The sequence below is a fragment of the Dufourea novaeangliae genome, unplaced genomic scaffold (assembly GCF_001272555.1).
Source record: "Dufourea novaeangliae isolate 0120121106 unplaced genomic scaffold, ASM127255v1 scaffold54, whole genome shotgun sequence".
Taxonomy (NCBI): Eukaryota; Metazoa; Arthropoda; class Insecta; order Hymenoptera; family Halictidae; genus Dufourea; species Dufourea novaeangliae.
The window spans coordinates 948058-966910 of NW_015373944.1; the positions used below are offsets into that span (position 1 = coordinate 948058).

The following is an 18853-nucleotide window of genomic DNA, read 5'->3' on the forward strand; positions in this document are numbered from 1 at the left end:
CCGGCCAAAAGGTAGATTTTAGAAACTATTTATGAAACTGCATCTATTCTGAATTTATCTGTTACAAATATACAAATGTAAGGCAAGATATAAAAACGAATAAAACAAGAACATGTAAAAAGTAATATTAATAAAATGTCCATTAACGATGCGTTTAGAATAAATTGTCTTGTAGTTAAGTGAAAAAATATATACTTTTCCGTTTCATGTTTCATGACTGTCATACTTATCCTTTAACCTTAAACTGAAGCATCGGATATTTTTATTCCCGTGAAATCATATAGATACACGCAATATGAATGGAATATAGAACACTTCATTTGTGCTAATAATACTCAGAATTCATGCTTTATCGGTAACGTCGGGTATTGATACTAAAATGGTAACAGGGTTACGTAGCCCTATGAACGTGAGACAGAAAAAAAGCATTGGATGATAGGTCTATTCTATACCTAGTCGGTGATTATATCGTATAAAGTAAAAGAATACTTAGAAACAATGAAGAATAATGAATAAATTAATGATTATAAATTATAATCTACGTGTTACCTAGCAAATCATTTTTTTAGAATTTCTTGTTTTTTTTACTGATTTTTACAAACACGAATAGTAATGTAATTCATCGTAAAATTATATTGAATACGTTTTTCTGTTTAAAGATCAAGGACTTACGATCGCAGTGAGCAAATTCACTCAAGATAAAAAAATTGCAATCACGGTCGTGAATGAAGTTAAATCACGACCGTGATCGTGATTCGGCGATCACTGTGATAAATCACCATTAGTGATTTTGCACGCCATCTCTAGTTCCATCGGTCCCATAAGATGTTAAGTGATGATAAGTGATGATACAAAATCTATTCTATATGCATCTCGTCGGTCATCCTACATAAAAAATTAAATATTGAACGAAAACCTCACACGTGACAATTGTTTATGCATAACTTTGTTTTAGAAGGATTCAAAAAACAATTTGACAACATTAAAAAAAAAATTTAATCGCAATTTACTTAACTGTTTTGTATTTTTCGTTATACATGTACTTACCATTGAATATCATGGTCGTACGAGAAAGTTCTCATTTTGGGTAACTCTTGGGTTGTCGGAGTGGGGTGAACAACTATTTTGATAGCCGATGTATCAAGTAAAATCAAAGACGGTAACCTCTGACGTGTACCATTTGACTGCACTTGACTGAGAACTGTGAAACTGTTTTGCCCAATATTGTTGATTGATTTGGTGCAAAATGTTAGGAATAATATATCTTCTGGCAGTATGTAGCGTCTCTGTTGTTCACTCTGCTAGTCTTGAGACAGTAAGTGACGGAGAACTTACAAATCTTATAGGAACCGAGAAATATGTCGTCGTACTCTTCAGTAAGTTTTTATTCGTGTCTGACGACGTTTCCTCCTTTTCGTGACTGCAACCATCCCTCAAAAGCTACTCACTGTTCGGAACACTCGCATACGCTTAAGAGGATTAAATGTTTCTATTAAAACAATCGACCAGTTTTATTTTATTAATATAAGATTTGGTGTAACAGTTGCAGTCATTTCAATTGACCATGTGACTATCATAAATGTTTGTTAATTTACCAATTATAATATGTATGCATTATTTTCAGCAAAAAAAGACTGCGAGACATGCACGAATTTTGAGAATGAAATGATTCATTTGAGAGAGGATCTGGTGGACTCTCTCTTTGCTTGGGTTGTCAAGGTTGTAGACAGCCATCTCCGTGAACTTTATAGCCCAGATGAGGAACCTGTACTTGTTTTCTTTAGATATGGAATACCTTTACTCTATGATGGTAAAAAATAGAAAATGTTTCCCTTAGATTATAGACTTTTATTTGATTTCCTTTAAAGGACCATTAAATGATGAGGAGATCTTATCTATGTTTACTGAAAATAAGGAGCCCACAGTAAAGGAGTTAACAGATGATACATTTGAGCATTTAACTCAAGCAAGTAGTGGGGCTACAACTGGAGACTGGTTTGTTATGTTGTAAGTTTTACTTTTTGGGAGCCTAGCATATTTTACTTTATCAGTATCTACTATATACTTTTGTGAAAACAGTTACAGTACAGATTGTTCGGAATGTGCTCGAATGTCTGCTAGATGGGAGGCTGTGGGTGCAAAGCTTAAACACAGGGTCAATGTAGCAAGGATTAACAAATATACAAGTGGAGCATCCACAGCTAGGAGGTTTAATATATATGAAACTCCTGCATTTATATTGTAAGTACATAAAATTTAATAAATGAAAGAAGTGAAATTGAGATGAGGAGAGTCAGAATTACAAATACATATTACTTTATGTAATCATTTATTGTGTACTTCTAGCTTCAGACATGGTAAAATGTATCGCTATCAAATCCCAAAATACGATATTAACGCGTTCGTATTATTCGCCAAAGAATGGTATAGAAATGCGCGTGCTGAAGCTGTCCCTGTACCACAAAGCCCATTGTAAGTCTGAATACCTTTTTAATACATTAAATACACGAGCGTTTTGTACTCCTCGTATTGCAATATTTACGAATCACACACATCTGGTTGCATTGAAAGTAAAAACGTAGAAAGATAAGAAAATAATTAATAATTATGTTTTCATGATATAATATCGTTTGCGACGCACAAGGTGTCGGATATGACGTATCGATGTTTCAGTTACGCAACTTGCATTGTATATTATTAGTTACGTATATGTATCATGATAAACGCTCATGTATTTCAAGCCTAACATCGTTTTGGACGATATACGTGAACATATTATTACGAACAATAATTGCTATTTCAGTGATGATTTTGTACAAATGATTGCTAACGCTCTTCGTGAAAATCCATGGATCATGAAGCTCGGCAGTATTACTATCGGTGTATTTATTATAATTTCGGTAGCTTCTCAATTTAGGCGCAAAACTGATATGCCTCAAAAGAAAGATTAATAATTTTATGTACTAAACAAATGTTATGGGTACTGTGCCAAACTATTCGTAAGTACAATGTTGTATAAAAGCACAAAAAGCAGATGGATAAATTAAACAAAAAAATTAAGTCACTTGAATTTCTGACAAATTCACTTTAGTTACAATAAATTTTTATAATACCACAAGTATGTTCAGTACCCATAATATGTACAAAAAAATATGAATTTGTGTATATTTATCTACATTTTGTTTTATTTCATATAAAATAGTCTGTATAATAGTTATGATTAATTTTTTAACAGAAATATTTTTTATGTTTTACAATAAATATTCTTGAATAAAAATTGTTGCTAAAAAGTGTCAAAATATTTATCAATCATGATATGATAATTAAATACAGTCAGATTGAAAGCAATATATTTATTTAGGCATTATAAATATTCGTGATATTTTACTCTATCTGTACTAAAGGAATAAATTTGTGTCACTTTCACATTCATTAGGTACATGCATTCCTTTATCGTTTTTGTTGATAAGCCAGTAGAAAAATAAAGTACAAATATAATGTTAAATGCAGTAGGTTCTTTGTATAGTCCTGTAACATAATGACCCGAAGAGCAGTTGTTAATTTTAGTTTTATTTCTTACATTCTCAATAGTTCTCATAATCACTCACAAAATATTCTGTGCAACATATATTACAGAAATTAGTTTTGTGCATTATTTAAAATTATATTTATTCCCTGTGTGATATTTTTGGTCTTATCGACAGAAAATATTGCATGTCTATTAAACATTGTCGATTGATATATTTATCCTAAAGACTATAGATGGGTCAGCTAATGCCATTCTGATACTATTTTCAAATTTTTCTTGTATAGATGAGAATTCCATCATATTACTTGGTTTAGAATCTATCCAGAACCCATCAAATTCATAGAAGAGGTAACAGTAAAATTGGTGAAAGGCACGAATTGATGGCAAAGTTTTTGAGGAATTATAAATATGGGTCTTGGCAGTTCCATCCTTCAATAAACGCAAAGCCATGCTTGTTAAATTTATACCAACTATAGCGAATGCATAACCATAACGTGGGTGTGTAGAATGAGATAATACATGTGTTGCAGCGCTGGGATATTCTTGTGCAAAATAAACCAAATTTTCCAATCCCAGAATTCCCATTCCACGAAAATCTGTTTTTGGGTCATCACCCTGAAAGCCAATCTCTTGCCACTGCTTTGTAACTCTAGCATCTAAAGGCTCATAAGGCATTAAAGAGTTCCATAATTTTAACAACAGCAACTCATGCTGAGGATTTTCAGTATCATAAGGCGTTTTTCTAAGCTCCTCACATGTTACACAAAGCTGTTTATAGCCCCAAATTAGCTCTACACATTTGCCAAATGACCTCGCAAAGTCTGGATGAGCAGTTGGATTTATCTTTTTAGTCACCAACACTGTCTTAATTGCTTCTTCTAATATTTTACGTTCCGTTTTAGTAGTAATTGCACATTGTTCAGCTAGATCATTCAAATGGGCCACAAGGGTCTTGATATTAGCATTTCTGGATAACTTAAGAGATTCCTCTACACCTAGAGTTCTTCGTGCACCAGATGGTTCTCCATAGCATATCCTCTGAAGTTCACACATTTGTGTTGTTTGATGTAACAACCATTTTATAATAGGTCTGAAATACCAGCAGACTATTGACCAAAGTTGCATAAACATGCTTTTTGTTAATTAAGAACCTTGATACAAGGTAGTATCCGGAAAAATGATTTTTTTAAATCCAAATTATGATTAACCTCTTTCTATCATTATATTTGATTAAGTGTAGTTTCCATTAGTCTGGAAATATCTGATTGTTTAACAACACAAATGAACGTCTTGATGCGTATTTCGTTGAACAAAACGTTTCCCGGTTGTTCAGCGTTACGTTCAAAGTACAATGCACATAACCTGTGCCATAATAACCAGCATACATGGCAGAAATGTTAAGTCTGTTGAATGAGAACTAACTTCGTATGCGGAGTTTTTTCTTGGACAACAAACTCACTGTTTCTAAGTTACGCTATGAGGAAATCATCGATTTCCTGCAGCATTTCTTTTCACCAGAGCAAGATCAATATTAAGCAACTAAACAGCTAAACTAACGCAGTACTGACAGTAGAAGAGGTCACTCACCATCGCCATCCTGTACCAAAGTTCAATATACCTACATACCAATATCACACATACCTGTTTTGTGCCGAATTAAATGATTTACTTTTCGAGCCACACATTAAAGGCAATTATATCTCAATGATTGATGAAATTAATGAAAAATTACAGATGTTTCCAACGTTCCTCTTAACACTAATTATTAGAACGTCTTCTTTAGCTAATTACAGCTTCACCTTGAATATACCTTGCTGGTTGTGTCATGTTTACAAAGCGCAAATTGAATTATGTGTCAAGTGTTAACATATAGTCCAGTTTATGAACTAATTAAATATTTAATGGAAGTCATTTCCCTTAGTATATGAATTACAAAATGAAGATCAAATGTATCCCGTGCAAAATCTTGTATTGCGAGTAACTTTATTTTAATAAACTCGCTCTGAATACTACTAAACGGGTATTATATTTAAAAATATGGTACCTAGCCTGATAAAATATACACATGAAACAAAGCAGTGTCGTTATTGTATAAAATTGAACACGAATAGAACCACTTTCAGGTAGCTTTTTAAATGCCGAAGACGTTCAACCCACTTTCTTAAATCTCACTTTGTAGTAAAGGAGACACAAATCTTATAAATGGAGAATGAACAAGTGTCTTTACCAGAACACTCGGCACACTGTTCGATCAATAGCGATAGTTCTCAGAACATTGACAATAAGAACAAAGAATTACGAGATGAAGAGCAAAACGAAAATGCTAGAACCAGTCCCGAGTTAACGTTAGATCTCCGACGTGTACTTCCGGCTTGCGAACTCACCTTTGAAAACGAAGATTCTGTGGAAAAATTGTCAGCCGTTCTCGAACAACCAGAGGACGCATCGATAATCGTAGATGATGTTCTACCGTTAGAGGATGATCACGAGGACAGAAAGTTAGACATGCAAAACGTTATAATCTTTTCACTAATATTATACATTGATATTTCAATTATTAGTTACATTCTTCGGGAACGGATAGAGTCACTTCGCCAGATTATGAACAGCCTCAAAGAAGACCTAAAAAGAGAAGTAGAATTATGGCGAAAGGAGAGAGAAGAGTTACAATTATTACGCGAGAAGGGCAATGCGTTGGCTTTGCAGGAAGCAACTGCAGCTGCACGTGCAGCGGCTGCCGCTTACGCTACGGAATCACCTTTATCTAATCATTTAGGTGACATTAGTTGCCTATGTTAAAATATTGTTCTCTTAAAAAGGGGTGAAATTCAATGTGGTTCATGTTACAGGGAATATTTTCGATCTTAGCTCTGATGACACATTTACAGAGCTTACAATACTCGAGTACGAGAAAAGATTGGCTAAATATCAGGATATGAATTCGTTCAACCAAGCTGAAATACGTTACAACGCTTGTTGGAAATCAATTGCGAACATATATAAGCAAAAATTAATTGATATAGAACGATTATGCAACGAGGAGCTGGAAAAGGTACAACAAAACGCGAGCACGCTTCAACCGCTTAAGGAAATGGTATCGCAATGGTACACCGAGGAGAAAAATCACGGTGACACGATCAAGACCTACGAATTTCGCGCCGATGCGCTGACGGGTACCATTTTCGATAAGGACGCGCATTCCCGCCATAACTTTCAAAACTTCGACGCGGAAGTCAATATGGCGCCTGAAATATTCGTTGCCAAATTTACATCAGAAGATCTGACGAAAAGAGATAGATGTTACGCGCAGCCTTAAGTTTCTTTTTCTAGTTATTAATATATCAAACTTTTACTATGTTTTTATTATAATCTTATCCAAACCAGATTAAAACTTATGTAAATCCTTTGAGTTCGTACATATAAGTTTCTTGGTTCATACGTAAAATTTGGAACGTTCCGTCCGGTTGAGCTGTTCCACTGTTCCTTGTTTATTGTTTACGTGACGTGGTGATCTGGTGATACGACTGGTTGTTTGCCGGTTGTGTTCAAGTGAAACGTAGTTCGAAACTGTTTTGTTTAGTTGCTTGTCGTAATTCTTGGGAAGAACGGTCGTAACCATGTTGCAGTCTATATTTGACGATGTGCGGCGAATGAATAAACGGCAGGTAAATATATTTTTTTAAGGTCAGTCTCTACAGGTTCTGGCGAGGAAGCACATATGGTCGGTCGAATGGAGGGTGACAACGGTTTTCGATTTTTATTTACAGTTTCTGTATCAAGGACTAAGTTTTGGCATGATCGTTTCCTCTGCCTTGATGATATGGAAAGGTTTGATGGTCGTAACAGGCAGCGAAAGCCCTATCGTGGTAGTTCTCAGGTATTTGAAAACTTAACCTTTTTAACTTAAGCTTTCTGTCGTGTACTACGCGCGAATACATTTGTCTTTCGCAAATCAACCTTATTGATTTTTTGCATTAAATTTATTACATGTTATGCCACATTTGCGTATATTTTTTATTATGACTGTATATTTCGGTTATAATACATTGATATTATTTATATGGTTGAAATTATTATACAAGACGAGTAACAATTACTTTCCGCCATTGAATTTATGGGAATAGGTTTAAAGTATTTATTCATTTCATTGGAGTAGTCTATAAGTTAGTTCTAATGGATTATCCTTATGCATTTATACCTGAATGTTATAGTGGTAGTATGGAGCCAGCATTTCACAGGGGGGATTTATTATTTTTAACCAATTACCAAGATGAACCAGTCAGGGTAGGAGAAATTGTTGTCTTTAAAGTTGAGGGTAGGGATATTCCAATTGTACACAGAGTACTTAAGCTACATGAAAAGTAAGTATTAGTTAAATGTTAAGGATAAGCCTATAAGGCAATATAGATTTAAGCCAAGTTACTGAACAAAAATTAATGCATTTTAGGGGTGATCAAAATAATACTGTTAAATTTCTGACGAAAGGTGATAATAACTCTGTTGATGATAGAGGTTTATATGCAGCAGGTCAGTTATGGCTAACACATACAGATGTTGTTGGTAAAGCAAGGGGCTTTTTGCCTTACGTGGGAATGGTTACTATATACATGAATGAGTACCCCAAATTTAAATATGCAGTATTAATATGTTTGGGGTTGTATATTTTCATACACAGGGAATAAGTATATTTCGTATAGGAAATTGTATGAAATAGACTGCCATTGAACATCTATCGAAAGAAAAATGCATTGTAAAATTAAATGCTAATTGATTATTCAAATACACACATGGAGCTATGTACAATGTGATTTTATGTCTTTTTGATTTCATACCATTTGTGGAACCTTTTGTATGCAAGGAGTCAGTGATGCAACAGTTTTGCACAAATATCTACATATTTACAATAATAATATGAAAATATTAAGGTCTGCATGTACAGCTCCAGTACTTTTATATTATATTTAAAGACAATGTTGTATCATCACTGACAAAATTAAACGTACAAACATTTTGAGTCATAAATAATACTATTGTTGTTTTGCTGAAATTCAGTAACTTAATTAATTTAACAATATAGAAGTACTTTATATTTATAATATTTTTGCTAGATTTAATAATAAACTTACAGTTGTTTCCTTATTACATATGTAATGCCTTCCTTCGATGATTACGTAGTATTAGTATCTAAATTGTAGTAATTGAATTATATTCCTATAACAATATTACATTATTGTAAGTGATTTTTATATAAATTTTTTGCATGTAATCATATTTCAAGTTTATTTTTATCGTGATTACTGGTTTATGACTTGTCAGCACAACAATAATACAAACAGGATATGATGAAATCCAAATTGGAGTTTTTAGGGCCAAATTATTTCTCATACACTAGATACTTAAAGTTTAAAGGTCACTGTAATGGTATGTGAAGAGTGACTGAACTTTCAATTACTTTTAATGGCATTGAATATTTAACACAAAAAATCTATAAGCACTCTGTATAAAGAGAGAAAGAAGACATGGGAAATTTGGGAAGATTAACAATAAAGTGTATATATTTAAGTAAGTTTTTAATTTTTACTGCACATCAGAGTAAGATCATCTTCCCTTTCTTCTCCATCACGGCAATATCTGTACATAATATTTTTTATTTAACAGTCACCGAATATTCTAAGTAGGTACAAAATTTCTAGACCACAAGTATGTATAAATAATAATACTTGTTTATTAGCAACTAATCCGAAAACCTTTTTTGTGTTAACTATACTTAGTCCAAATGCGATGTAATTTCTATCTCTGGCTGTCTCAAATTATAAAATAAATGTGTAGCATATGAATTATGTATGATGTGTTACTTCCATCCAATCCTTGTATAGTATTAGTGATACGAGAATATCAACTTTGTTGGTAGGAAATAAAAAATTCGTTTAATTTAGAACATAATACGCACTCGGGATAGATAGACCAGTTGCAACGTGTGTAATATGTAGGAATACTTCACCTTTGAGTCATTGTTTACTACAATGATTATATTGATTGATAAACACCTGTTCAAGTGGAGAACTATTGGTCCAGTTTTATGCAATTTATTTTGTAAATATGATAACTGCGCTTAATGCGCATATTGTTACTATCTTTTACTACCATTACAAACGTTTATTAATACATGTTGCACATAAGATAACGTTGACATGATTTAGTTTCATTAGCATAACTAGTGTTCATGTAATCGAATATCATCAGATTAGTACATAGTACGGTACGTAAATAATAATGTTACAATCACGAAGAATTTTACGTCTGACATTTTTTAGATGTTAAAACGAACAATGTCATCGATCCTACATTAACTGTATTCGTTTTTGTTCCAGTTGAAACTTGATTGTTTCAATTATTGTAAGTACTGAATATTATGTAAATATATTATATATCAACTTACACATTTCATTCATTAAATGTTGTACTTGTATGTATACTAACGACGTGGTTCAAATCGAATCCACGTTTCCTTGGGGGTGACGATCAAACCGGGTAACTTGTCGTCTAGTCCCGTAGGTTCTCCCTCAACGAACGAGAAATTGAAGTTCTGCATTAATGCAGCAAACGCTTCGAAAATATTGTATCTTGCGAACGTTTCACCGGCGCATACGCGTTGCCCTGTAACAAGACGGTTTAATTAGAAAACTAAACCAGGGTGTTTTCATCAACCAAAATTTTTGTGCGTACCAAATCCAAATGGAAACGTGAAATCTTTGCCCAATCCGCCGTCTTCTTTGAGAAATCTTTCCGGTCTGAAATTCTCAGGATCGCCCCATAGATCTGGATCGCTATGCATTCCACTCAAATTCGCGATTAGTACCGTATTCTTGGGAATGTTATAACCGCAAAGGGTTCCATCTCTCAACGACTTATGAAGTATACCAAATGGTGTCAGTGTTTCGTATCGGAAAGACTCTCGTATGGTTGCTTCGGTATATGGTAAACTAAGAAAAAAAAAGAATAGAAGGTTCAAACGTCATTTTCGTTCAATAAAACCAAATTTTTGCATTCGTTTCGATCATATTTGAACGTGTATCGACGTCATACTTCTTCCTATCATCCCAATTCACGAGTCTTCCGGTCCCGACCACTCTGTCTATTTCATCCTGTATTTTCTTCGTTACTTTCGAATTGTGCATCACCGATTTTAAACAGTGCACAATGGCACTTGGCATCGCTGACAATGATGGAAACATGAAATCCACTAACGTCATAATAAGTTGTTCATCCGTAAAGTTAGACATCTCACTTCGTTGCTTCATTTCCGTTAGGTATCTGTCTACCATCCCCCTGTCCCTGTCGATAGAATGCGAGTCTTTCTCCATTTCTACATATTCCTACAGTCATCACGAGCCGTGATTCACGACGACGTTACAAAAATTATACGCAACATAGAAAAATGTAGATTTTCAGTGAAGTATAATACCTTGATGAAGTCCACCATACGATAATGGTTTTTCAGGATGTCAGTATACCCAAACATATTCCCGAAATACTTCAAGAATGGCCGCTGGAAAATTGCCCCTCCGCTAGTGTCGCCCGCTCGTTGGAAAAGCATAGCACTTTCGCAAAGAAATCTCGTTTTATGATGTTCGCAACGATCAAATCTGTCACCAAACATTATGTTCCATATACTGTTCGCAGAGTACGGGAACAAGATGTCCGGGAAGTAAGCTTGACCCTTCTTCAAAAATGTCTGCAAAAATATATCGTTGATTGTTCTACCTCGAGAGTAACCATTCTTAAAATCAATCTATTGGCAAACACCTTTTCATGGTCGTTAATGGGGCCATCCTTCAACATATCGATGAGTAGTTTAACTTCTTCCATCATGTCTCTCTCGTATTTGTCTTGTCGTCTGCCGAATCCAAAATCCCTCGTGTTGCGAAGCGCGAATCGTCTTTGCTGTTGCCAAAATAAACCCTCAGTGAAGAAGATGCCAAGTGTCTTTCCAAAAGCTCTCGCCTTTAGAATGTCCACCTCGGTTAGCCTGCCGCTAAATTCTTCTTTCACGTAGATTTCTTTAATACTCTTATAGTCGTTCGCGACAACGCAATAAAAAGGGCCTAAGTAACATGTTAAAACTTTTGATTTCAACTTGTCTGCGTAATAACGAATTGTTTTATGAGGATATTGGTAATTGCCCCATAGTAAATGCCAATATGATCCTGCGAATGGAATACGTGGTATGCCTGTTACGAATAAATGAAAAAATTTAAGAAAAACGTTCGAACTCTAGAAACAAAATTGTGAGGATACATTTAGTGATTAAATAAATAAAAGAATCATGCCCACTACTGTTTAAGTGAAATAGCACTTACATGGCGGTGAATTTGGTGGTACACACGTGATAAATTTGTAAAACTTATATCCTATGATCAAAAGTAATATTACAATTAAGATAGGCGACATTCTCGCGATAATACTAATACGGAGTACGAACTAATTCTCGACACAAATATCTTCGCCCCTTAGTAGTCGTCGAAACAGTAACACGTTGAACATGAGCATAAAAACAGGCGCCTACATTGTGCTCGTTGAAAGATAAATTCTTCCCCTTATCTACTCGTACAAAGTCGAATGTTTTTATCAAAAAAAAAATATCCTTTACAATTGCTCTTAACACGTTGAATGTCATGGGAGTCATCGGTCACCCTCACTCTAGGGAGTATACTTTTCGATATTATTAATATTGGACCATAAATCGGTAAACTTCCACAAACTAAATGCCAAAAGTATCATAACATTGTTGACTTTAATAATTTTAGATAACATTTTATTCTTCTACACTCTGTGTAACGAAAATTTCACCTCCACGCTATGGCTGAAATGCACGAAAATCCTACGGCATTCAACGTGTCAATGTTACGCAAAATTATAATGACGAAATTAATTATTGTCACATAGAACAAGTGAATGTGAACGAATTCAGTTACAATTTTTGTTATAATTAGTTTAGTTTTAAATAAAAAAAACAGATTTTTGTTTTGTTTATACCTTATAATTGCGACAGGAAATAGAAACGATAAAGATGTACCTATGTGATCATCTCAGGAAAGATTTGATAATCATGTGTATTATCGTTAGTTTATTATTAGTTTAGTTATAAAATAAAAACACCTTTTATCGTTTAATTTGAGACATGAGAGATAGTTTTCATTAAAACATATTCTAACAAAAATCTTTATTTTACAATACAAAGTGCTATACATTTATTTATTAAATCACAAATAAGATATCTAAGTACTATTCATTGTATTTTATTGTATCATATCCTAAGAAACTACAAAAAATAATATCTTTTTCTTTTAAATAATGTGGCCCATACAATTTGTTGGTTTTGATTCTAAAACAGACCTATATAATTCATTCACTCGAAATATTTGGTATCACCTAGGCATACTACTTGCAGACTATTTTTTATCACTGAACGCATTCGGTCATCCTTCATCACTGCACAACCTATATTTGGGGACAATTTGTATAATAAGCAAATACAGTCCTCCAAATTTTGAATTATTCCTTTGTCAAATACTGGTGTTTCTGTTAAATCAAAGTGCAATTTTAAAAGTGCTGTGTACAAAGGTACACAGTGAGCTGCAACCCTTAAATGAAACATCAATAGGAATGTCTTGGCTGTCTGAAAAAGTATATTTAATTTATAGTATAGGTAATGGATGTAATAAAATTACATGTTAAATCATGTACCTCCAGTGTTGCCTTTAACGTCCTAAGATCTGTATGGTGTTCACAATATTCAGACAATATTCTGGTTAATCTTTCACACCATTTTGCGCAACCAATGTTAGTTAAAAGTTGGGGCAAGCTCAGCATATAAACATGTCTGAGCTCTACATTTTGCTCAAATTCCATGTTATCTAATAGAATAGCTAGAACATCATCACGCTGTGTCCACTGTAATAATGCATAGTATTATAAGGTACACATGTAAATCAATATATATTTCAACTGGAAGAAACCTTACTTCAAAGACATTTAATGTGTTATCCCAATGTTCCATAGTAGCTAACAAACTTGATATACACAAATATACCAATATCACATATTTTGGTTCTCTCTGATGAGTTAAACGCTCTAAAGCATGAAATATTACTTTGGCATATCCAGTGTCTATTAATACCTTTTTCTAGACATGCAAATTATATCAGTGAGCAATGAAACATAATGAATAGCAAATAATTCATATAAGATTGATTTTTACCAAATGAAAATGCTGAACAATTTGGCATAAGCATTCAAGACCTATCACCACATTTTCTGCCATATAGTCATCAACAATTATTAAAGCTGTGGGAAGAACATCACCCATATGATTGTATAAAGCTGGTTTCTGAGGGATAAAATATAAATTTTAATATCCAATCAAAGTTTTGTGCATCAAATGATACGAACCTCTGTTTGATATAAAATCCATTTATAACATGCTACAGCTGCTGGATAATATTTCCAAGTATCTTTCAATAGTTTGGGTCTTAATGTTAATATTGTTGTGGTAAAATTGTGTTGTTCCATTAAAAACTGAGTAATGCTCTGACATTTATACAATTCCAAGATACCGCTCAATAAATCTTTGGAGGTGGACACAGATTCTGCTGTGTTCCAAATATTTTTCTCGTGGTGCTCCCCAACAAGCAACAATAATTTAACGGTAAAAGTTCTAACAGCCGATGCATTCACATCTATATGCACATTCCCCTCATTGCGATTATGAACAATATGATAAAGCATAGACCTAATGTTTCGCAAATTCCTATCCACTATTTGTCTGTACTCTCTGAAATCTTTCTCCTCGCATGGACGGCTGGCACCGATCGTTTTCCCAGGAACGTAAGTCTTTTCGATCAGATCAATGCACGCCGCCCATAATCCTCCCTCGGAAAAGTCTCCCGAAATTTTCAGAGCCTCAAGCTCTTGTAGAAGATCATTCATTTTGCGAAGTGCTCGCAATAAAGTCTCTGCAGGAGATAACGATCGCTGCTTCGCGAATCAACTTTTCTGTAATGATCTGTTGGATTTAGGCGTATGCATCGAAACTGTCATTTTCCGAAATGAAAGACAACACTTCGTTCGAACGTTACGCTCTCCATTAAGAAGGAACAATTAGCGTAGATGTTATTCACGACCCGTTTTACTTCGAATGTTCTGAGCTCTGAACAACGGCTGAAGGTACCGAGTGTTATGCGTGCTCGAGCATGTGACAATTCAATGAAAATCTCGATTTATCGGAGCATTTTATATTTTCGGAGCAACAACAGCCATCGAAATATTCTTCGCCACTCTAGATATCTTGCAAATTTACAACGTAATTGCTGTATTTTGTAATATTATTCGATGCCTCGAAAGTATAATCGATACAACCCGCACGAGTCTCGAAGTATCTGTCATCTTTCCTTACTCAGAACGGGCTGTGATTCTGTAAAGAAGGTTCCTTCTCTTTGATGCGCGCCGTCTGTGTTTTTCGTTCACGTAGGTTAACATGTTTTTCGTGCGGTTTTCATTATAGTGCTTGAAATTTCGCGAAATTCGGGTACAATGGCATCGTATCCGTGAAAAAACATTAATACACTCCGTCTCGTAGTGTACCCGTATCCTGTATGTGTTTCTTTCATCGTGCGTTGAGTGTCGCGTCGCCTTTCACTTAAACCGTGATCGGTGTGTTCTTTCTAATTTCCAGAGGCTTGGTAATTATGAATTAATGAAGGTGTAGTAGCTGGTAGTTACGATATGGCTGAGTACCGTTAGTTCATTTTCTATTCTTTTATATAATTTATGAGTGTCATTTATTTCATTCTGGACGAGATAGAGTCCGTTATATGTATGTTGTATGAGTTCCGCCACCATCTTGCTTCCTGCCAGTAAGACACCGCCCTTTCAATGGTTTTTGTGCTTCCTATTATTTACATCTTTCTTTGAGCGAATTAAACTTTACAAAATTGCATTTAAACATTCACTTTTTTAGTTTTTAACACGTTGCACGGAGATTATAAGAGTTACATAACCTCACTCTTTAGAATCATTCGAATTTTTTTGTGGTTTGTTGTTATTTGTGTATTGTTTTATCGAATTCACTTTGCATTTTGTTTCATGGATGGTTATTCTGCGGAGGAATGCAGGGAATGTCGTACGCTTTGATAGTTTTCTCGAAAAAATTACATGAGTAGAGATTCTCAACCACCATCCCTGTTAGAAACTCAATTAAATTTTTAGAGTAAGATGGCAGAAAATTGCGACTGGTGGAGTTGGGCACCTTTCATTAAGATCGTGCTTATCTTGTAAAACATTTGAAAATTCTCATCTGTTTTCACTGTTGGTGTTTGAAGGATCAGGTTCATATGGTGTTTCATCGGGTGTAGGGAGTGACTCTGAAGTCATGGCTGAGCTTGCAGCATTTCTTGGTCAGGAAATTCCTGAGGGAAGAAGTAACCTTGCCGACAATCATATAAATCTGGAGCGGGTTGCAGATTATTGCGAAGCAAATTATTTTCAAGCAGAAAATAAAAGAATAGCTTTGGAAGAAACTAAAAATTTCACAACTCAATCATTAGCCAGTGTGGCTTACCAAATCAATACTCTGGCTTATAATTTTTTACAATTGCTGGATTTGCAAACATCACAATTAGCCGAAATGGAGAGCCAAATGAATCACATTGCTCAGACAGTTATGATACATAAAGAGAAAGTAGCTAGAAGAGAAATAGGTGTTTTAACAGCAAATAAGATCACTGTACGCCAGTATAAAATTATTGCACCAGCAATTCCTGAGAAACCAATTAAATATGTAAGAAAGAGTATTGACTATACTATCTTGGATGATGTTGGGCATGGAGTACGCAGCAGTGGTACTCCTAGGAGTAAGCAACGTGGTGGTAGTCAGGGCAGTGTGCAGAGTTTAGGTGCTGCCTCCACTGGTTCTGGATTGGTTGCTGCTATGGTAGGACCGGCACCTACCACAAAACCACCTACCCCTCCTCAGACAGTCAGAACTGGTATATACAAGATGGGCAGAGCATCTGTATTTTACATGTACCGTTAGGTCTTGCTAATCTCTTCTTCTGTGTTAAAGACTAATTTCTCCTGTGCAGGAACATTGAGCAAAGGATCACGAGAATATCGGACACCACCTGCTGTGGCTCCACCTCAAGTTCCTAGTCATTATGCCCCTAATTATCCATTGGGTCATCCTAGAAGGGAACGTGGACCTGGTTATAGTACCTTACCTCTACATGCCCACACCACTTCTCATATGACTCATAATACTAATCACAATGCACACCCAAACACTGTAACTCAACACACTTCACCACCTCAGGTGGGAACAGTTCATCCACTGCAAAGCCATCCTCAAACACCACCACCTGCACCACCTAGTGTGACAGCAGGATACGCCCAGGAACAGCATAACAGTATGCCCCGTAAGCATTTGTTTTTCATTAATCGACGTTAAATTGTAATACCAAGGATTAGGTGGTCATATTGTTCAATGTGTGATTCTAGCACCACCTTCACCATTGGTTAGTATAACAGGTGACATGGCAGAATATGGTGGTCACCACACTTTGCCACACAGACTGTCGCATCAAATCAGTCGAAGTAGCGGTGCAAGTAGTCCACCACTACCGCCGCCTCCGCCACCTGAACAGGAGGAACACCCACAGTTTGGTAGACCTATGCAGTCCAGTGGTGCTATTATGCCCATTGTGCCAGACGAGGAAGATTTACCTGGATGGGTGCCTAAGAATTACATCGAAAAAGGTATGTGATAGTTTCGTTATTTACGTGCCCAGTCTTTACTTAAGAAACACAATGGAATGTTATACTTTTAGTGGTTGCAATTTACGATTATTACGCTGACAAAGAAGATGAATTGAGTTTCCAGGAAAGCTCTGTAATTTACGTATTAAAAAAGAACGATGATGGGTGGTGGGAGGGAGTCATGGATGGTATAACGGGCTTGTTCCCCGGAAATTACGTAGAACCCTGTGTTTAATAAGTTCACTAGCTTTTAATTTAAATATATCAAACTTGTACACGATGCATCCAGTCTTTACAGAGAGGCTGGGAATTTTAAGGGATATGGATTTCTGGTGTTAGCTTGGTCTTATTTAGTACTTTAATAAGCGTAGTATTAATACCGGTGTCTATCCATGCAGAACGGTGCAACACAATAACACTGTAATTTACAGACTCTTCCTAAAAATCTCGTGAATCACGCGAGTTTTTTTGAAAAATCAAACTAATCTTCGTACTGATATGAGAAAGTGTATTTTTTGGTAAACAGTATTTCGTTCGGTGAATATTATTTTATCTCGATTCTGAGTGGATCGTATTTATATACGTATGTAAGGATAAGGATATGTGTAACAGATATTCTATTATGCAATACACCAGCACTTAGCTGTATTTATATACTTTAGATGTAATCGAACGGGGCGTTAGCGAAGTTGGCTAACGTGTAATCAAAATACCAAACGTCCTGTTAACAAGAATCCCAGCGCCTTATTTTGAACGCAAGTGTGTAATATAAATTGCTTTCAGGAATCGAACGGCGTCCAGACCGAGATGCTTAGTATAAGTTTATTTTAGATTAGTTAATAGTGTGTATATTTACTACAGTGTTTCGTTTCTCTAGAAATAAAGCGCAGAACTAATCCTTGAACTGCAAAGATCCTTCCACAGTCCTGCTCGTTATGGCAGTCCGTAGTGTATTCATAATACAGTCAATTAATATATGTATCATTTAGGAGGCAATGATTTCATTTAACTAGCTACCGCAAAGTGTGCTCAGCCGCACGGAGCTAAGAGAACTGGCATAATATTCGTACATTGTGCGGCGCTAATTAAGTCATTAGCACTCTATTAAGCCAGATATAAGTACCGTGTAATTGGCTAGGTAACGCGTTGGTCGTGTCCCTCCCTCGTTTCCTTCGTTGATGTACTTTAAATTTCCCTTTATACGCTCCGAGATGCTTGCATAGACAATAAGAGGCTCGTTTCCACAAGAGAATTACACACTTTGCTATTACTGCCGGTGTAGGGATTTTAATAGAGATAAAACGAAAAAAGGGGAAATCGATCACAGGAGATGGGAGATCAGATTTTTTTAAGATCGTCGCAGAACTTTTAAGGGTGTGTGCGTGGTCATTCATTTAGCGATAAAGAACGTAAGTGAATGTACTAATACGATTGTATTTATAAACAAATAAAACGTAATTGCAATGCAAGTCAGAGTTATTCTTGTGTAAGCAGTGTTGCGTGAATGAGGGA

General features: G+C 35.3%; 7 protein-coding genes across 8 annotated transcripts; 4 read left to right on the plus strand and 3 right to left on the minus strand.

Moving 5' to 3' along the window:
* Nucleotides 1-1148: 1148 nt before the first annotated feature.
* LOC107185988 lies at nucleotides 1149-3110 on the plus strand. The gene is made up of 6 exons (XM_015573772.1): nucleotides 1149-1376; nucleotides 1625-1810; nucleotides 1869-2007; nucleotides 2080-2241; nucleotides 2347-2472; nucleotides 2804-3110. Exons 1-6 carry the CDS (start codon nucleotides 1247-1249, stop codon nucleotides 2949-2951), a joined length of 891 nt encoding a protein of 296 aa, XP_015429258.1. The 5' UTR covers nucleotides 1149-1246; the 3' UTR covers nucleotides 2952-3110.
* Nucleotides 3111-3679: 569 nt separating this feature from the next.
* LOC107185996 (ELMO domain-containing protein 2) lies at nucleotides 3680-5223 on the minus strand. The gene is made up of 2 exons (XM_015573783.1): nucleotides 5171-5223; nucleotides 3680-4619 (listed from the first exon to the last, which is right to left on the minus strand). The coding sequence occupies exons 1-2, from the start codon at nucleotides 5212-5214 to the stop codon at nucleotides 3722-3724; spliced, it is 942 nt and encodes a 313-aa protein (XP_015429269.1). The 5' UTR covers nucleotides 5215-5223; the 3' UTR covers nucleotides 3680-3721.
* A 508-nt stretch (nucleotides 5224-5731) lies between these two features.
* On the plus strand, nucleotides 5732-6845 carry LOC107185928 (centromere-associated protein E-like). The gene is made up of 3 exons (XM_015573705.1): nucleotides 5732-6027; nucleotides 6091-6305; nucleotides 6379-6845. Exons 1-3 carry the CDS (start codon nucleotides 5732-5734, stop codon nucleotides 6843-6845), a joined length of 978 nt encoding a protein of 325 aa, XP_015429191.1.
* Nucleotides 6846-7071: 226 nt separating this feature from the next.
* LOC107186024 (signal peptidase complex catalytic subunit SEC11A) lies at nucleotides 7072-8334 on the plus strand. The gene is made up of 4 exons (XM_015573818.1): nucleotides 7072-7194; nucleotides 7297-7406; nucleotides 7741-7890; nucleotides 7977-8334. Exons 1-4 carry the CDS (start codon nucleotides 7147-7149, stop codon nucleotides 8209-8211), a joined length of 543 nt encoding a protein of 180 aa, XP_015429304.1. The 5' UTR covers nucleotides 7072-7146; the 3' UTR covers nucleotides 8212-8334.
* Nucleotides 8335-10004: 1670 nt separating this feature from the next.
* LOC107186021 (probable cytochrome P450 304a1) lies at nucleotides 10005-11980 on the minus strand. The gene is made up of 6 exons (XM_015573813.1): nucleotides 11890-11980; nucleotides 11336-11760; nucleotides 10995-11264; nucleotides 10616-10905; nucleotides 10256-10512; nucleotides 10005-10186 (listed from the first exon to the last, which is right to left on the minus strand). The coding sequence occupies exons 1-6, from the start codon at nucleotides 11978-11980 to the stop codon at nucleotides 10005-10007; spliced, it is 1515 nt and encodes a 504-aa protein (XP_015429299.1).
* Nucleotides 11981-12890: 910 nt separating this feature from the next.
* LOC107186022 (TELO2-interacting protein 2-like) lies at nucleotides 12891-14518 on the minus strand. Its single transcript, XM_015573815.1, has 5 exons — nucleotides 13982-14518; nucleotides 13791-13919; nucleotides 13554-13715; nucleotides 13277-13483; nucleotides 12891-13208 (listed from the first exon to the last, which is right to left on the minus strand). Exons 1-5 carry the CDS (start codon nucleotides 14516-14518, stop codon nucleotides 12939-12941), a joined length of 1305 nt encoding a protein of 434 aa, XP_015429301.1. The 3' UTR covers nucleotides 12891-12938.
* A 1341-nt stretch (nucleotides 14519-15859) lies between these two features.
* Nucleotides 15860-18608, plus strand: LOC107186023 (abl interactor 2). Of its 2 annotated transcripts, none has more exons than XM_015573817.1 (4): nucleotides 15860-16575; nucleotides 16672-17001; nucleotides 17084-17341; nucleotides 17413-17653. In XM_015573817.1, the coding sequence occupies exons 1-4, from the start codon at nucleotides 15960-15962 to the stop codon at nucleotides 17574-17576; spliced, it is 1368 nt and encodes a 455-aa protein (XP_015429303.1). In that variant the 5' UTR covers nucleotides 15860-15959; the 3' UTR covers nucleotides 17577-17653. The 2 variants fall into 2 exon arrangements, with proteins under 2 accessions (XP_015429303.1, XP_015429302.1); XM_015573816.1 differs by lacking the exon at nucleotides 17413-17653 and adding an exon at nucleotides 18125-18608 and having other exon boundaries at nucleotides 15937-16575.
* Nucleotides 18609-18853: the final 245 nt, after the last annotated feature.

Excerpts from the sequence above, each read along its gene's own strand:
- LOC107185988 (XM_015573772.1), top strand. The coding sequence starts at position 1,247 with ATGTTAGGAATAATATATCTTCTGGCAGTATGTAGCGTCTCTGTTGTT. Across the intron at positions 2,242-2,346 it reads GAAACTCCTGCATTTATATT|CTTCAGACATGGTAAAATGT; the intron begins GTAAGTACATAA and ends GTGTACTTCTAG. Across the intron at positions 2,473-2,803 it reads CCTGTACCACAAAGCCCATT|TGATGATTTTGTACAAATGA; the intron begins GTAAGTCTGAAT and ends TTGCTATTTCAG.
- LOC107185996 (XM_015573783.1), bottom strand. The coding sequence starts at position 5,214 with ATGTGTGGCTCGAAAAGTAAATCATTTAATTCGGCACAAAACAG. Across the intron at positions 4,620-5,170 it reads TTTAATTCGGCACAAAACAG|ACCTATTATAAAATGGTTGT; the intron begins GTATGTGTGATA and ends CTGGTATTTCAG.
- LOC107185928 (XM_015573705.1), top strand. The coding sequence starts at position 5,732 with ATGGAGAATGAACAAGTGTCTTTACCAGAACACTCGGCACACTGTTCG. Across the intron at positions 6,028-6,090 it reads GATGATCACGAGGACAGAAA|TTACATTCTTCGGGAACGGA; the intron begins GTTAGACATGCA and ends TTCAATTATTAG. Across the intron at positions 6,306-6,378 it reads ACCTTTATCTAATCATTTAG|GGAATATTTTCGATCTTAGC; the intron begins GTGACATTAGTT and ends TTCATGTTACAG.
- LOC107186024 (XM_015573818.1), top strand. The coding sequence starts at position 7,147 with ATGTTGCAGTCTATATTTGACGATGTGCGGCGAATGAATAAACGGCAG. Across the intron at positions 7,195-7,296 it reads GGCGAATGAATAAACGGCAG|TTTCTGTATCAAGGACTAAG; the intron begins GTAAATATATTT and ends TTTTATTTACAG. Across the intron at positions 7,407-7,740 it reads CCTATCGTGGTAGTTCTCAG|TGGTAGTATGGAGCCAGCAT; the intron begins GTATTTGAAAAC and ends TGAATGTTATAG.
- LOC107186021 (XM_015573813.1), bottom strand. The coding sequence starts at position 11,980 with ATGTCGCCTATCTTAATTGTAATATTACTTTTGATCATAGGATATAAG. Across the intron at positions 11,761-11,889 it reads ACCACCAAATTCACCGCCAT|GCATACCACGTATTCCATTC; the intron begins GTAAGTGCTATT and ends TATTCGTAACAG. Across the intron at positions 10,187-10,255 it reads CACGTTTCCATTTGGATTTG|GGCAACGCGTATGCGCCGGT; the intron begins GTACGCACAAAA and ends GTCTTGTTACAG.
- LOC107186022 (XM_015573815.1), bottom strand. The coding sequence starts at position 14,518 with ATGAATGATCTTCTACAAGAGCTTGAGGCTCTGAAAATTTCGGGAGAC. Across the intron at positions 13,716-13,790 it reads TTGTTCAGCATTTTCATTTG|AAAAAGGTATTAATAGACAC; the intron begins GTAAAAATCAAT and ends TTGCATGTCTAG. Across the intron at positions 13,209-13,276 it reads CGTTAAAGGCAACACTGGAG|ACAGCCAAGACATTCCTATT; the intron begins GTACATGATTTA and ends ATACTTTTTCAG.
- LOC107186023 (XM_015573817.1), top strand. The coding sequence starts at position 15,960 with ATGGCTGAGCTTGCAGCATTTCTTGGTCAGGAAATTCCTGAGGGAAGA. Across the intron at positions 16,576-16,671 it reads TCCTCAGACAGTCAGAACTG|GAACATTGAGCAAAGGATCA; the intron begins GTATATACAAGA and ends TCTCCTGTGCAG. Across the intron at positions 17,342-17,412 it reads TAAGAATTACATCGAAAAAG|TGGTTGCAATTTACGATTAT; the intron begins GTATGTGATAGT and ends TTATACTTTTAG.